Source organism: Brassica napus, chromosome C7 (genome assembly GCF_020379485.1).
Source record: "Brassica napus cultivar Da-Ae chromosome C7, Da-Ae, whole genome shotgun sequence".
NCBI classification, from domain to species: domain Eukaryota; kingdom Viridiplantae; phylum Streptophyta; class Magnoliopsida; order Brassicales; family Brassicaceae; genus Brassica; species Brassica napus.
Genome location: NC_063450.1, coordinates 33,588,964 through 33,604,718, shown reverse-complemented (window position 1 = coordinate 33,604,718; position 15,755 = coordinate 33,588,964). Strand labels below are relative to the sequence as shown.

The following is a 15,755-nucleotide window of genomic DNA, read 5'->3' as shown; positions in this document are numbered from 1 at the left end:
GTTAGCTTTGGTATTGAGAAACCTCGTTCCATTTCTTTCTTTCTCTAGCTCTTGTATTCTTGTGTTCTTGCTCTTGTGTTCTTGAGTGTTTCGTGAAGCTGTGTGATAAAGTTGAGTCATGTGGTGTTGTGCTTTGAGTTCGTGTGTTCTTGAAGTCTGGTACTGTGTGTTCTTCAGCTGAGTTGCAAGTTTGAAGCTTTCTGGTCATTTCTGGTTCAAGCAAGAGAAGATGGAGGGAAACAACTTCAACAAGCTAGTTACTGTCGTGGTTGCATTGAAAGGTGGTTCAAACTACCTCTTGTGGTCTCGATTGGTGAAGACTGCTATTGGAAGGCTAAGGTTGTGGAGCCACATCACTGATGATGGTCCGAAGCTAGTGGCCAACGAAACTGAAGAAGGTGAAGAGGAAAAGACTCTCACCAAAGCTGAAGCAAAGAAATGGGTGCAAGAAGACTTGATGGTGCTCTCCGTGCTGCAAGGATCTCTTGATGTCCCTCCCTCTTCTTAAAGCGTACAGCTACTGTGAGACTCTCAAACACTTGTGGCAGACCCTCTTAAAGACGTTTGGAAATGTCTCCAACATCAGTCGTGTGTTTGAGCTGAAGAGAGCCATTAACTCCATGAAGCAAGATGGATGAGAGCTCACCAAACACATGGGAAAGTTTGGATCATTATGGTCTGAACTTGAAAGTCTAATACCTAAGACCACAGATCAAGCAGCTCTTATGGAAAGAAGAGAACAAGATCAAGTGTTTGGGTTGTTGATGACATTGGATCCTTGCTACAAGGATGTCATCAAACACATCTTGAGATCGCCTAACCTACCATCCATGGAGGAAGTATGCGCGCAACTTCAGAAGGAGGAGGGATCACTTGGCCTGTTTGGAGGCAAGGGTGAGCTCACTATGGCTCATCAAGCTGAAGGAATGCAAGCAAAAAAGACTGCATACAGAAGCTCAGGAAGGAAGTATGAAAAGTATGCGGGAAGCTGTGAGCATTGCAAGAGGACCGGTCACAAGAAGAGTGAGTGTTGGATCTTACATCCTCACCTCAGGCCACGTGGGTCCAACAGGGATAGGGAAGCAAAGGCTCATCTTTCTGCTGAAGCAAATGGTGCTGGTTCATCCGGAGCTAGCTCAGACGCTAAGGTGGGTGAAAGTGAAGGTAGAGCATTGGCATCTCATCAACTAATTGGAAAGGGTATGGATCATGAGGTATTCAAAAGAGCTGACCTTGAAGCCTTCTTCAAAGCTCTTAAGGAGTCTGGTAACACTCTCGGAAACACCCTTGGACACTCATATGCTACTCATACATTGCCTAGTACTACTGATAAGTTACTAGAAATTTTTTAAAGCTCTTACACTACTGCTAGTAATCCTAGTTATACTGATAAGTTACTATACATGTTTAAAAGCGCTTACACTGCTACTAGTGAGCCGAGTATAACTAGTAAGATGTTAGGATTACTATGAAACCTGATAAAACAAAATGAACCATCAAGGACTGAGATTACTAGAAACGTGCATAAACCTTTGATCATTGATTCTGGTGCATCTCATCATATGATTAGTGATAATAACCTGATTAAAGACATAGAACCGGCTCATGGACATGTTATGATTGCTAATGGAGATAGAATTCCTATTAGAGGAATTGGTAAACTAAAACTGTTTGATAAGGACTCTAAAGTATTTTTCATGCCTTAGTTTACTTCTAATCTTTTATCTGTCAAAAGATGCACCACTGACCTTCAATGCAATGTTATTTTTTAGTCCTGATGATGTTAAGTTTCAGGATATTAAGAGCAGTAAGTTGATTGGGCAAGAAGCAACCGAAGGAGACCTTTATATGCTTGAAGATCTTAGTCCCATCTCTAGTTCTTGCTTCTCATTTAGTTCTGTTTCTTCCTTAAGAAAAGATGCATTGTGGCATACTAGACTTGGATATCCACATGTTAGGGCTTTAAGCATTATGTTACCAGGTGTCATGTTTAAAAATAATGATTGTGAGGCATGTATTTTGGGCAAACATTGTAGGACTGTGTTTCAAAGATCATCCACTATTTATGAGAATTGCTTTGATTTGATTCACTCTGATGTTTGGACTGCACCGTGTTTATCTATGGATGATTATAAGTATTATGTCACATTCATTGATGAAAAATCCAAATACACCTGGTTAACACTCATTAAACCCAAAAGATAGGGTTCTTGATGCATTTAAAAAATTTCAAAGCTATGTTACTAACCATTATCATGCCAAGATTAAGATTTTCAGGTCAGATAATGGTGGGGGAATACATAGGCCACACATTCAAAGATCACCTAGCTCAACATGGGATTCTACATCAGACTAGTTGTCCTTACACTCCACAACAGAATGGAGTTACTGAAAGGAAGAACAGACACCTCATGGAAGTGGCCCGTTCAATGATGTTCCACAAGAGTGTCCCTAAGAGATTTTGGAGTGATGCTGTGATGACTGCTTGATATCTGATCAACAGGATACCAACCAGAATTCTAGAGGATCAGTCTCTATTTGAGGTACTCAACAAGAGTCGACCAGTTCTGGATCACTTGACGACATTTGGGTGTGTGTGCTATGTACTGGTGCCAGGAGAGATGAGAAACAAACTTGAAGCAAAGAGCACCAAGGGTATGCTTATTGGATATTCCGCATCTCAAAAGGGATACAAGTGCTTTGATCCCACTGCTAAAAGAGTCTTGGTGTCTACGGATGTGAATTTCATTGAAGATAAAGGGTATTATGAAGAGAAGAATTGGAAGGAGCTTGAAGAACTTTCTCAACCATCAGATAGAGCTGCTAGTTTGAGAAACATACTAGAAGAACTCGGTATTGGTGTGTCCCAGGATCAGAGCAGGCGTGAAGAGCCTACACAAGTGGCCGCTGAAGAACCATCCCACTTTGAACATGAGGGGGAAAGTGAATCTGAAGCTGAAGGGTTAAAAGATCAAGGCTCAGAAGAAGCTGGGAGGTCTAGAAGATCAAGGCTCAGATTCTCCTGTCCAAAGTGGAGATGAATTAGTAAGAAAAGTTCAGAATGAAGGTCAGGAAGCTGGAGAAGAAATCCAGATACAAGAGGAAGCTATTGAGGAACAAGTAGAAGTTCCTTTGCGATGAAGCACACGGGTAAGGAGGGATGCTTCCGAGTGGGCAAACACGAGAAACTGGGTAAACACGAGAGTGTTATACAATGCCCAGGCTGTGTAACATCCTTCCCAAGATGTGTGCTCCTTTGCTGAGTTTCCGGAAGAGCACTGCTTCTTTATGGTAAGCTTAGATGAAAGCTATGTGCCAAGAAGCTATGAAGAAGCAATGCTGATTCAAGAGTGGAGGGATTCAGTCAATGATGAGGCTGATGCCATGATTAGAAATGATACATGGTATGAGAGTGAGTTGCCTAAGGGGAAGAGAGTTGTGTCATGCAAGTGGATCTTCACCATCAAGTATTTACCTAATGGGAAGATTGATAGGCGTAAGACAAGGCTGGTAGCAAGAGGCTTCACACAAACCTATGGAGAGGATTACATTGATACTTTTGCACCTGTTGCAAAGCTCCATACCATTAGGATTGTACTATCAGTTGCAACCAACCTTGGGTGGGATCTTTGGCAAATGGATGTGAAGAATGCTTTCCTCCAAGGAGAGCTAGAAGATGAAGTCTATATGCTACCACCTCCGGGTCTTGAAGGAATGGTGAAGCCAGGAAATGTTCTTAAACTGAAGAAAGCTATCTATGGATTGAAACAATCACCTAGAGCATGGTACAATAAGCTAAAAACAACACTGAATGGTAGATGCTTCAGGAAGTCCGAGCTTGATCACACTATCTTTACTCTCAATACTCCCTCAGGCATCATTGTTTTGCTTGTGTATGTGGATGACATCATCATAACAAGCAGTGATAAGGAAGGAATCCGAGCCACCAAGGAGTTTCTGAAATCAGTATTTGAAATAAAGGATTTGGGAGAGATGAAATACTTTCTTGGGATTGAACTGTGCAGATCCAAGGAAAGGTTGTTTATCTCTCAAAGGAAGTATGCATTGGATCTCTTGAAGGATGCTGGTGTGTATGGAGGAAGAACAGCCAAGATGCCCATGGAGGATGGGTACAAGGTTCCACGTGAGGGGGAGATTGAAGACAGCAAGTTGTTCCATGATCCAAAGATGTATAGGAAGCTTGTGGGGAAGCTGATATACTTGACCATCACTAGGCCAGACATTTGTTTTGTTGTGAATCAAGTGAGCCAGCATATGCAAGCTCCAAAAGAGCATCACTGGCGCATGGGGGAGAGGGTTCTCATGTACCTGAATGGAACTCAAGGGCTTGGTATATGGATGGGCTGCAATAAAAGCACTGAAGTTGTGGGTTATTGTGATGCTGATTGGGCAGGTGATAGAGCAGACAGAATGTCTACAACAGGCTACTGCACTTTCATTGGAGGAAACATGGTTACTTGGAAGAGTAAGAAGCATAAGGTTGTATCATGCTCTAGTGCTGAAGCTGAGTATAGAGCTATGCTAAAGCTTACCAACGAGTTGGTATGGATCAAAGGGATTCTTAGGCACTTGGAGATTGAGCAAGCAACACCAATGACTATGCATTGTGACAATCAGGCGACAATTCACATTGCTACAAACTCAGTGTTTCATGAGAGGACAAAGCACATCAAAGGCTTTGATGTGGTCCATCAGGATGTCAGTAGTGAGACCGCTGAACGTGCTCTTCTGTACCAGACTTATCAGTGCAGGTTTGATCTCATAGTCTTGCTGAGTGCAAGGAGGAGGGTTGATGGGGGAGCGGTTAGTAGCGAAGTTCCGCGGAAGGTTCCGCTCCCCAAAAGGAGCACCACGCTCTTCTCGCGCGGCGTTCTCAGCTGCTTCTTGAGCAGCTTGTTGCTGATTTTGGATGGTCTGCTGCATCTGCAACATCTGTTGTTGCTGAGTCTGCATTTGTTGTTAAATGATTACCAATGCAGCAGTGAGGTCATCCTGATTGTCGTGATCACCCATGTTGGTGTCGGTTGTTCTCGGCTGTTGACGGTTCTGTCTTTCTAATCTTGTGAGTTCGTCATTGGTCAGTTGATGTAGTGGTCCTTGTGCATTGCTCCGAGTATGGCTACTGGTCATGCACTTGGATCATTTGTTCCAACAAAGAATTAAAAGCAAGTTAGATATCTCAGACTAAATATTAAACCGAAAAAATAAAGGTAAAAGTCTGGTCCCCTGCAACGACGCCAAAACTTGATAAACTAAAAATGAATCTTTGCTACTGTCAGGTTAACGGTGGTAATTGTAATATTTTGAGATTCAATCCAGAGCACAGTTTACTTTTTACTCTTATGAGTTCAATATTAAGTTGGGAAACAAGTGGAGTTTTAAAATCAATGGTGACGCAAGTAACTAGAATACCTAGAGATTCAAATTCGATTTAAATGAAAGCCGGCTTAGGGTTGTTCATCGGGTGTCAATGCGGACCAAACAACTATTCAAGTGCAATGAGGTGCAGTCTAGAACTCGGATCACTCGGCTAGAACAATCCACTATCGTGGACTTGTTCCCTTTGCTGATCGGTCTTGAGTCCTAAGCTCTCACTTGGAACAAGACGAGATAGCAAGCCTTAGAGATCAGGTCCGATTAGTTCACTTAATACCCTAATATCTACTCTCGCTGATTAGGGATATGAAGCTCATTCAATATATGTCAATTTATCTCCTAAGTGGTTAGCTAAGTGATTAAACTAGAGATCGAACATTAAGTGATCAATTCAATGCAAGCAGAACAATATGAATGAAGAACAGTTAAAATCACTTATTTGAGTTTAGCTCATGCGATTGACACCCTAAAACCCTAAGCAAGCTTAGCCGACTACTCAATCATAAAGCAAGATGACATAGACATGATTTCTGAATAATACTGCATATAAAATAAAGTAGAAAGACAAGGGTTCAGGATGAACTTCTCGTGAAAATGAGAGATGAAGCCTTCTCCCTTACAAGTTTCCAAATCCAAAATAGTTCTAGGTCTCTTGTAAAACTAGCGTAAGAAATTAGAAATGATAGCATATGCTTTTTATATGGAGGCGCCAGTGGTAAAGAGAAATGAGAGAAAATAGTGGGTAAACCCCTGAAATCTTGGAGGTTTCCTTAATAGTCAGGAACAGTCAGTCGCTTGTTCTCTTTGGGAACAACCTTTGGATTGATCCGACTGGCTGTTCTGCGTTAGATATTCCAAAATGACTTCTTCCTTCATTGCACTCTCTTCTTTACTCTTTCACCTGCTCCAAATCTAGAATGATATCAAATAAACACGAATTAGGATTGAGAATTAACTCAAAGAACACATATAATGGTATTAAAAACACCATATATCATATACCTATTTAGAGCATTCTCAATGAGGGTTCTTGTGTTGGATCCTAAAATTTAAAATATATATGTATATATATAAAAATACATATTATATATGTATGTACATAATATATAAATACATATGTACTTTTCGGATCCCAACACTAGAACTTCCATTAGAGGTGCTTTTAGGAGATTCTCTCCAAAGATCACCATAACCACAAGAATCTTAAAACACCGCTATCGTAGATTATTAAAAGAGGTAAAAAAAAAGATAAAAGAAGAGAACGGGTTGTCACGGCCCGTTTTCACCCAAAACGTCCATGAAGACAACCAAAGATCGGGTCGGGCCAGAGGTGAATCAAGCCCACTCCACTAAGTATTTTCTTAATCTTTAAGTCTTTTGTAAAATATCTTAGGTAGGGAGAAGTGTAGAAAAGTGTGGAGCTTTGTAGAACCTTTGAGAAGGAACCTCACAACCGTTAGATCGTTTCGATCTGAACCGTCCGTTAAGGAGGAGAAAGTGTATATAAAGGGGATCACCCCTCTCTTGTAAGACATGAAGTTTTAATAAGAAAACACTTCCACAAACTCTCTCTCTAAAAAGGTTCATACTCTCTCTAAGTGCTGAGCGAGTTGTCCGAAAGGCTGACTTAGCAAACCACAAGGGTGAAAGTTGCTAAGGCCGCACGTCCTGATTGCTGTGAAGAAATCAGTCCGTGACAGTTGGTATCAGAGCCAGGTTTACGATCCAGACAAGGGGAGACTCTGTCCGAGTAAAGAAAATGGCTAATGGAGACAAACAAAAAGAGGTGAGTTCTCAGTCCGGCGTGGAAGAGCGCGGACGGGAGGCTACGTCCACACGTGCTGGCACCCAGCGGGAAAAGAGTGTTTCTCGTGAGGCTTTGGGGGTGGCTGTGGGCGAGATTGGTGAGAAGCTCAAGAGGGTCGAGCATACCATCACTGAGCTAGAGAGTGTTGTGTTCGGTGGGCTTGAGGAGGTCAAGCAAAATGCTGCCGACTTGGACTCTCGGTTCATTCGACTCGAGGAGTTGGTGACGGGATCCATGCAGGCTTTGCGTGATGACATCGAGGGGATGAAGGCACGCTTTACTGCAATGGAGGAAGACATCACGCTGGTCAAGAGGGCTAGTGTGAAACGCTGAAGCCGTTGGCGGAACCCAGTTTGGTAAGGTTGAATTCCGAAACCAAACCGGTTCAACGGTGTGCGGGACGCCAAGGAGGTCGAGAATTTCCTTTGGCAGATGGAGATATACTTCGACAATCTCAACCTGGTGGCTGAGATGCGAAGGTGAAGGCCGCTACGTCTTACCTGTTGGACACAGCCATGCTATGGTGGCGAAGGAAACATTCCGAGATCAAGCAAGGAACATGCCGGATCGAAACTTGGGATGATTTCAAGAAAGAGTTGAAGCGGCAGTTCTACCCAGAGAACGTTGTATATGAGGCCCGCAAGAAGTTGAGGGAACTTCGACAGCGTGGCTCGATCCGGGACTATGTGAAGGAATTCACAACGCTCATGCTTCAGATTCCGAACATGACCGCGGAGGATCTTGTGTTCTACTTCACCGATGGACTGCAATCTTGGGCCAAGCAAGAGTTGCAGCGTCGGGAAGTCAAGACGGTGGACGAAGCCATCGCGGTGGCTGAGTCGCTGACTGACTTCCGTACCTCTGGTCCGCCCGAGTCCTCGAAGAAGAAGGAGCAGGGCGTGGCTAAAGGTGGGGGAGCGAGACGGGATACCGCCCGACCATCCAGCTCAAGGAGTTTTTAGAAGGGTGCTCGTCGGGAAGACTTCGAGGCAAGGAAAAAGTCATTCGTTCCGAAGGGAGGATGCTTTGTGTGCAAGGGGCCACATGCAATGAAGGACTGCCCGAAGATGGGGTCTTTATCGGCTATCATGGAGAGTCGTGACACCGAGACTCCAGGAGAGGAACCAGGAAAGATGGGGTCGTTGCAACTTCTCAACGCCCTGAAGGCTAACCCGGGAGTGAAGCCGACGAGCAAGGGGCTCATGTATGTGGAAGCTCGGATTAACGATAAGCCAACCCGAGTGTTGATGGACACGGGCGCCACTCACAACTTCATGACAACAGATGAAGCTGTGAGACTTGGCGTCAAGTGGTCCAAGAAAGATGGTTGGATGAAGACGGTGAACGCAAGGGCTCAACCCGTCGATGGGATAGCCCGAGGGGTCGGGATGAAGCTGGGAAGCTGGAGCGGTCCGGTGAACTTCTCAGTCATTCCCATGGACGATTTCAAGGTAGTCTTGGGTATGGACTTCATGAGACAAGTCTCAGCCATACCCATGCCTGCGTTGAGCTCGGTATGCATTCTCGAGAAGGGATCACCGTGCATGATTCCGGCCTTGGAAGAGAACATCGATGGAATGAGGCAGCTATCGGCGATGCAACTCACCAAGGGGGTGAAGAGGGGTGAACCCACGTTTTTGGCCATGATAAAGGTGGAGGATGAGCCCAATAACATGGAGGATATCCCTCAAATCATCAAAACGGTCCTTGAGGAGAACAAGGACGTTATGCCGGCAAAGTTTCCCGAGAAGTTACCACCGAGGAGGGCGGTGGACCACCAGATCGAGTTGGAGCCTGGAGCCAAACCACCATCTATGGCGCCTTATAGAATGGCCCCATCCGAGCTGGAGGAGTTATGTAAACAACTCGATGAGTTGTTATCAACGGGGAAGCTAAGGCCATCGAAGGCACCTTATGGGGCCCCAGTCTTGTTCCAAAAGAAGCATGATGGCTCATTGAGGATGTGCGTGGACTACCGGGCCCTTAACAAGGTAACGATCAAGAACCGTTATCCTATTCCGCTGATTGCTGACCTATTCGATAGACTTGGTGGGGCGAAAGTCTATACGAAGATGGACTTGCAGAAGGGTTACTATCAAGTCAGGATAGCGGAAGGGGATGAGCCGAAGACTGCGTGCATAACGCGGTATGGGTCGTTCGAGTGGCTGGTAATGCCATTCGGTCTTACGAACGCCCCAGCCACGTTTTGCACCCTGATGAACCAGATCCTACAGCCCTACTTGGATCGGTTCGTGGTGGCATACTTGGATGATATCGTTATCTACAGCAACTCGATGGAGGAGCATGTGGAGCACTTGCGGACCGTATTCCGTGTTCTCCGCGAGAATGAGTTGTTTGTGAAGCGAGAAAAGTGTACTTTTGCCACCGAGGAAGTTCAGTTCCTTGGCCATGTTATCGGCCATGGAAAGCTGAAGATGGATGAACCGAAGGTTAAAGCAATTAGGGAGTGGGAGGCCCCGACCAAGGTAACGGAGTTGCGATCTTTCCTTGGTCTGGTCAACTACTATCGTCGGTTCATCGAGGGATACTCAAGGAAAGCAGCACCACTGACGGACCTTCTCAAGAAAGGGAAAACATGGGACTGGTCCGGACCGTGCCAAGAGGCCTTCGAGGAACTAAAGACCGCGGTAAGCCAGGAACCCGTCCTGGCCTTACCTGACTTCAGTCTCCCTTTCGAGTTACACACGGATGCCTCCGACTTTGCCATCGGGAGAGTGCTGATGCAAAATGGACATCCAATTGCCTTTGAAAGCCGTAAGCTCAACGAGACTGAACGGCGGTACACGGTTCAAGAGAAAGAGATGACTGCAATAGCCCATTGCTTGCGAGTTTGGAGACACTACCTTCTTAGGGCGCATTTCTCGGTCAAAACGGACAACGTGGCGACGAGTTACTTCCAGACCCAGAAGAAGTTGTCCCCGAAACAAGCAAGATGGCAAGACTTCCTTGCTGAGTTCGATTACACTTTGGAGTACAAGCCAGGGAAGGTGAATGTGGTGGCCGACGCACTAAGTCGGAAGGCGGAGTTGGCAGCAATGAGCCAAGTCGAGGGGACCATTATGGCTCGAATCCGAGAGGGGCTGGAACGGGATCCAGTCGCTAAGGAGATGGTGAAGCTATCCAACGAGGGGAAAGTGCATCGATTTTGGGTAGAAGACGGGTTACTCTACACCAAAGGTCGAAGGCTTTATGTGCCTAAGTGGGAAAGTCTTCGAAGAGATATCATTCGAGAGTGCCATGATACGCGATGGCCGGGCCATCCGGGTCAGAAAAGAACGATGGCACTTGTCGAAGCTGGATAATATTGGCCACGGATGAGGGATACCGTGGAGCTTTATGTAAAAACTTGTCTAGTCTGCCAACAAGACAAGTCGGAAAACAAGCAGTCTGCTGGATTGTTACAGCCACTACCAATCCCGAAGCGACCATGGGACTCGGTCTCGCTTGATTTCATCAGTGTGTTACCTAAGTCCGAAGGGTTTGGATCCATCCTGGTGATTGTGGATCGATTCTCTAAATATGGGACGTTTGTGGCTTGTGATCGGGACTGCACTGCGGAAGAGGCAGCAAGGGCGTTCTTCAAGAACGTGGTAAAACTTTGGGGACTGCCTCGGAACATTGTAAGTGACCGGGATCCCCGGTTCACTGGGCGTTTATGGACAGAGCTGTTCAAAATTCTTGGGACGGAACTAAGCTTCTCAACTAGCTTTCATCCACAATCTGATGGACAGACCGAAAGGGTGAATGCCTTGCTTGAAATTTATCTCCGTCACTTTGTAAGTGCCAACCAATGAGACTGGGCGAAGTTGCTGGACATAGCCCAGTTCTCATACAATCTTCAACGCAGCGAGGCGACGGGACGGAGTCCGTTTGAGCTTGCAACGGGGCAACAGCCATTGACTCCGCACACCTTGGCCACACCAAGGATTGAAGGGAAGAGCCCCGGAGCGTTCATAATGGCTAAGCAGTGGGAAGAACATGCTGACCTTGCCCGAGCATGTTTGGAGAAATCCCGAAAACGGATGAAGAAATGGGCAGACGAGAAGAGACGGCCTTCGGAGTACTCAGTGGGCGACCTTGTACTTGTGAAATTACTTCCACAACAGTTCAAGGTATTCCGGAGCCTGCACAAGGGCTTGATCCGGAAGTATGAAGGACCGTTCGAGATAGTTGGGAAGGTGGGAAAGGTTTCCTACCGAATCAACCTACCGGATACACTTAAGATCCATCAGGTCTTTCATGTTAGCATGCTGAAACCGTACCATGCTGATGAGGACGACCAAACCCGAGGAGTTTCGACTCGAGCACCACCCGTGGTGACTAAGTTTTATGACAAAGAGATCGAAGAGGTTTTGGCGTCCAAAGAAGTAAGGAAGCGGGGAGTCCCGAGACAGACCCATTTTCTCATCAAGTGGAAGGGACTGCCAGAGGCAGAAGCAACATGGGAATCAGAAGAGGACTTGTGGCAATTCCGGGACATACTGAAGGCATACACGGCGACGAGGGCGTCGCCGGCTTAGGTGGGGGAGGATGTCACGGCCCGTTTTCACCCAAAACGTCCATGAAGACAACCAAAGATCGGGTCGGGCCAGAGGTGAATCAAGCCCACTCCACTAAGTATTTTCTTAAGCTTTAAGTCTTTTGTAAAATATCTTAGGTAGGGAGAAGTGTAGAAAAGTGTGGAGCTTTGTAGAACCTTTGAGAAGGAACCTCACAACCGTTAGATCGTTTCGATCTGAACCGTCCGTTAAGGAGGAGAAAGTGTATATAAAGGGGATCACCCCTCTCTTGTAAGACACGAAGTTTTAATAAAAAAACACTTCCACAAACTCTCTCTCTAAAAAGGTTTATACTGTCTCTAAGTGCTGAGCGAGTTGTGCTAAAGGCTGACTTAGTAAACCACAAGGGTGAAAGTTGCTAAGACCGCATGTCCCGATTGCTGTGAAGAAATCAGTCGGTGACAGGGTGCTTAATATAGCAGTTTAAGAATTGGTAGACAAAAAGGGGGAAAAAGGGGGAAAATTTATCCGTCTCTCTCTTCGATGTTTTTTTTTTCTGAGAAATCTCTTCGTCGATCCGCGATGGCTGCTATGTTCTCCTCCAAATCTGTCCATGAAATCCACCGTGAAGGAGGTCTGCCTTATCACTCTCAACAATCTTTCCTTCTCTCTCTCTGTCTGTCTCTCTCTTTCTGAAGAAGATGTCATGTGCGTTAAAACTTAATCGTATATTGTATAAAGTCCGAAACTTTAGTTTAGATTCAGAACTCGAATTTATCTTCTCTGTAACTGAATCGTTATATCCCGTGTAATCGCACAGTTTGCTTTCAGAAGGTAAGCTCGAGAAGAAAGCTAGAAAATTTGCCAAGAAGAATCTTTAGACTGTTGAGAAGAAGAACATGAAGCAAAAGCCCTTTCTCAAACGCAAAGTTGCTAAAAGTAAGTTCCTTTTAAGATATCATAGTGACTACCATTGGAAAGTCAATGGTGTTTTGCAACAGTTGAGAAAGTTAGGATCTTGTTTAGAGTCAATGTTATTAACTTTCGTGGTGTTGGTATGGAGGAAAATGACGTTGGATCAGAGCCAGGAGCTGAAGCCTTTGGTGATCACCAAGTCGCTTGTGGCTAAGGACGAGGATGTGGATTTGGGATCTGGGATGAGTAGAGTCTCTATCTTCTTTGGTACTCAGACTGAACCGCTGAAGGGTTTGCTAAGGAACTCGTTATGGCTAAAACACTAGCTAGTTGTTATGATTCTGTTGTTGTTGACTTGGATGTGGCTTCTGTTATATCAAAACATTCTTAAAGTATCTTTACATTGTACGTTCTGAGTTACGTAGGTCTTAAAGACATTCTTGTTTTCTTTTTTACATTGTATTAGCAATATGGTTTACAGTTTAGTTTTTGGTGTCTCTCTCAGCTAGAAGCAAGCGAATCAAGATCATCGTTGCTAGCGGTATCAGCCTCTGCGTGTTTATAATCTTAGTGCTTGCAGCATTTGTGTGTTGGAGATACAGATTCAAACAAAATGGTGAGACTCTTTTGTCTCTCTTTTGTTGTCTATTCATACGTAGATGTATGGCCAATTCTTAGATGTGTTTCCATGTTTTCTTTATAAGTTAAAACTATGACTATAAGCTAAGAACAACCACATTGTGCTTCTCTCTTATTTTTTTCCGCAGTTTAAAGATTTTGTTTCTCTTACCATATTGCTTTCTTCACATTCACCAAATTTTCGACCACATTGTGCTTCTTTCTTACCATATTGATTTCTTAACATCTTCTAAATGGTTTCTTCTTCTTCTAATTATAAATTTGTATTTCTATTTTAATATGCTTTTATGTCATATTTATTTAAATTTTATGAAATCCAATAATAATTCAATTTCTAAAATTAAAAAGAAAAATTAATTTTTAAGAACTTCAAAAAGGTTCTATCATTGGACCTTTACAAATTTAATTACCTTACAAGAGGTTCTAAACTTCATAAAGTACAAAATTTACAATTAAACTAATCATTAGAACCCATTATGGGTTACCAATAGAGATGGTCTTAGATTCTCTCTGTTTGTAGTTTTCTAGAATTACTATTTTATATGTGCAGAATTTGAGAGGCAAGGAAAAAACAATAAAAATTTGTTATTTTCACCCTCTCTCATGAACATTCCAAGAATCTAAACTCTCTCTCTCTCTCTTCTAAACCATGGAACAAGCATTCCAAAACGAAGTTATTCAATAGCTCATACTCTGTTTAATTTATCAAGTTCGCTTGTTCTTCAAGAAACCCGTTAAACGACTCAAATCAATGGATAAAAACGGCATTGTGTTGATGCAAAGGTACAAATCAGGTCGTCTCCTAGGTCAAGGCACGTTCGCAAAAGTTTACCACGCACGTAACCTAAAAACAGGAGAAAACGTAGCTATCAAGGTAATCGACAAGAAGAAAATCGCAAAAGTCGGACTAATCGACCAAACCAAACGAGAAATCTCAGTAATGCGTCTCGTCCATCACCCAAACGTCGTCTTTCTCCACGAAGTCATGGCGGCAAAACAAAGATCTATTTCGTGATGGAATATGTTAAAGGCGGTGAGCTTTTTTGACAAAGTATGTAAGGGAAAGCTGAAAGAAGACGTTGCTCGAAAATAATTCCAGCAATTGATCGGTGCAATCGATTATTGCCATAGCCGCAGTGTTTACCACCGTGATCTCAAACCAGAGAATCTACTTCTAGACGAAAATAGTGATTTGAAAATATCTGATTTTGGTCTTAGCGCGTTGAGAGAGTCTAAGAAACAAGATGGCTTGCTACACACGACATGTGGAACACCTGCTTACGTGGCGCCTGAAGTGATCTCCAAGAAAGGTTATGATGGTGCTAAAGCTGATGTTTGGTCTTGTGGAGTTGTGTTGTACGTATTGTTAGCTGGTTTTCTTCCGTTTCCTCCTGGTTTAGATGTCCTAACTGGTTTCCTCCTGAGGTCAAGAAGCTATTATCTAGGATTTTGGATCCTAACCCTAATTCAAGAATCAAGATTGACAAAATCATGGAGAACTCTTGGTTTCAAAAGGGCTTCAAGAAGATTGAAGAGCCTAAATCGCCTGATAGTATGATAGAATCTCTAATGAGCGACGTGCATGCAGCTTTTGCTGTGCAGCCGATGTGTTACACTGCATTTGACCTAATCTCTTCACTGGCTCAAGGGTTTGATCTTTCGGGGTTGTTTGAGAAAGAAGAGCGATCGGGATCAATGTTTACGACAAAGAAAGAAGCGAAAGAGATAGTGTCGAAGTTTGAAGAGATAGCTACGAGTAGTGAGAGATTTGATTTGAAGAAGATCAATGTAGGAGTGATCAAGATGGAAGATAGAAGGGAAGGACGAAAAGGACAAGTTGCGATTGAGGTTGAGATATTTGAAGTGACAAAGAGTTTTAATATGGTTGAGTTTAAGAAAAGTGGAGGTGATACGATGGAGTATAAACAATTTTGTGATCGTGAGCTTAAGCCTTCCTCGAAAGATATTGTTTGGAAATGGCAAGGAAACTAGCAACAAGGAGAAAGATTGTTTAATGTGATAACATATGTCTTCCCTATTTGTTTTTCTTTAATTTTGTTTGCCTTCTTTTATTCATTGTGTGTGAAATCTGAGACTTACGATAATGAATGATGCAATCATATCTAGATTTTCGTGCGTTCAACATTGACATAAAAAAATAAAAATAAAGGATAGTAACAGAAGACATCATAGATTTTTTGGTTCAAGGAGATTTTGATCGCAAAATAATGAACTTGATCACGCTAGATTTGATCACGATTAAGCCCTTCAAGTCCATGTTTAATTCATAGGACTGATTGGAATCAAATAAGGCAAGTCACGGACATCAAACCCACCATGGGTATGCAGTCTTAGAAACTCTTGGAACATTCACGAAACCACCAAAGCTGAGTTTTCACGTTCATTCCTTTGGTCGTTTGATACGAGAAAAGTTCGCTCTACATCGAAAATGCATCAATTCCAACCCCACACCAAAA

General features: G+C 43.7%; 2 protein-coding genes across 2 annotated transcripts; both read left to right on the top strand.

Moving 5' to 3' along the window:
- Window positions 1–12,791: 12,791 nt before the first annotated feature.
- On the top strand, window positions 12,792–14,687 carry LOC125590561 (CBL-interacting serine/threonine-protein kinase 20-like). The gene is made up of 4 exons (XM_048764169.1): window positions 12,792–12,930; window positions 13,989–14,152; window positions 14,378–14,611; window positions 14,679–14,687. The coding sequence occupies exons 1-4, from the start codon at window positions 12,792–12,794 to the stop codon at window positions 14,685–14,687; spliced, it is 546 nt and encodes a 181-aa protein (XP_048620126.1).
- LOC106382449 (CBL-interacting serine/threonine-protein kinase 20-like) lies at window positions 14,620–15,477 on the top strand. The gene has a single exon (XM_048762365.1). It carries the CDS (start codon window positions 14,770–14,772, stop codon window positions 15,268–15,270), a length of 501 nt encoding a protein of 166 aa, XP_048618322.1. The 5' UTR covers window positions 14,620–14,769; the 3' UTR covers window positions 15,271–15,477.
- The last annotated feature ends 278 nt before the right edge of the window (window positions 15,478–15,755 follow it).

What these genes read in the sequence shown, in the direction of transcription:
- LOC125590561 (XM_048764169.1), top strand. Translation starts at nt 12,792, where the DNA reads ATGACGTTGGATCAGAGCCAGGAGCTGAAGCCTTTGGTGATCACCAAG. An exon ending in TCAGACTGAACCGCTGAAGG is followed by an intron (nt 12,931 to 13,988) that starts GTTTGCTAAGGA and finishes TAATTTATCAAG; the next exon opens with TTCGCTTGTTCTTCAAGAAA. An exon ending in GAGAAAACGTAGCTATCAAG is followed by an intron (nt 14,153 to 14,377) that starts GTAATCGACAAG and finishes AAATAATTCCAG; the next exon opens with CAATTGATCGGTGCAATCGA.
- LOC106382449 (XM_048762365.1), top strand. Translation starts at nt 14,770, where the DNA reads ATGGAGAACTCTTGGTTTCAAAAGGGCTTCAAGAAGATTGAAGAGCCT.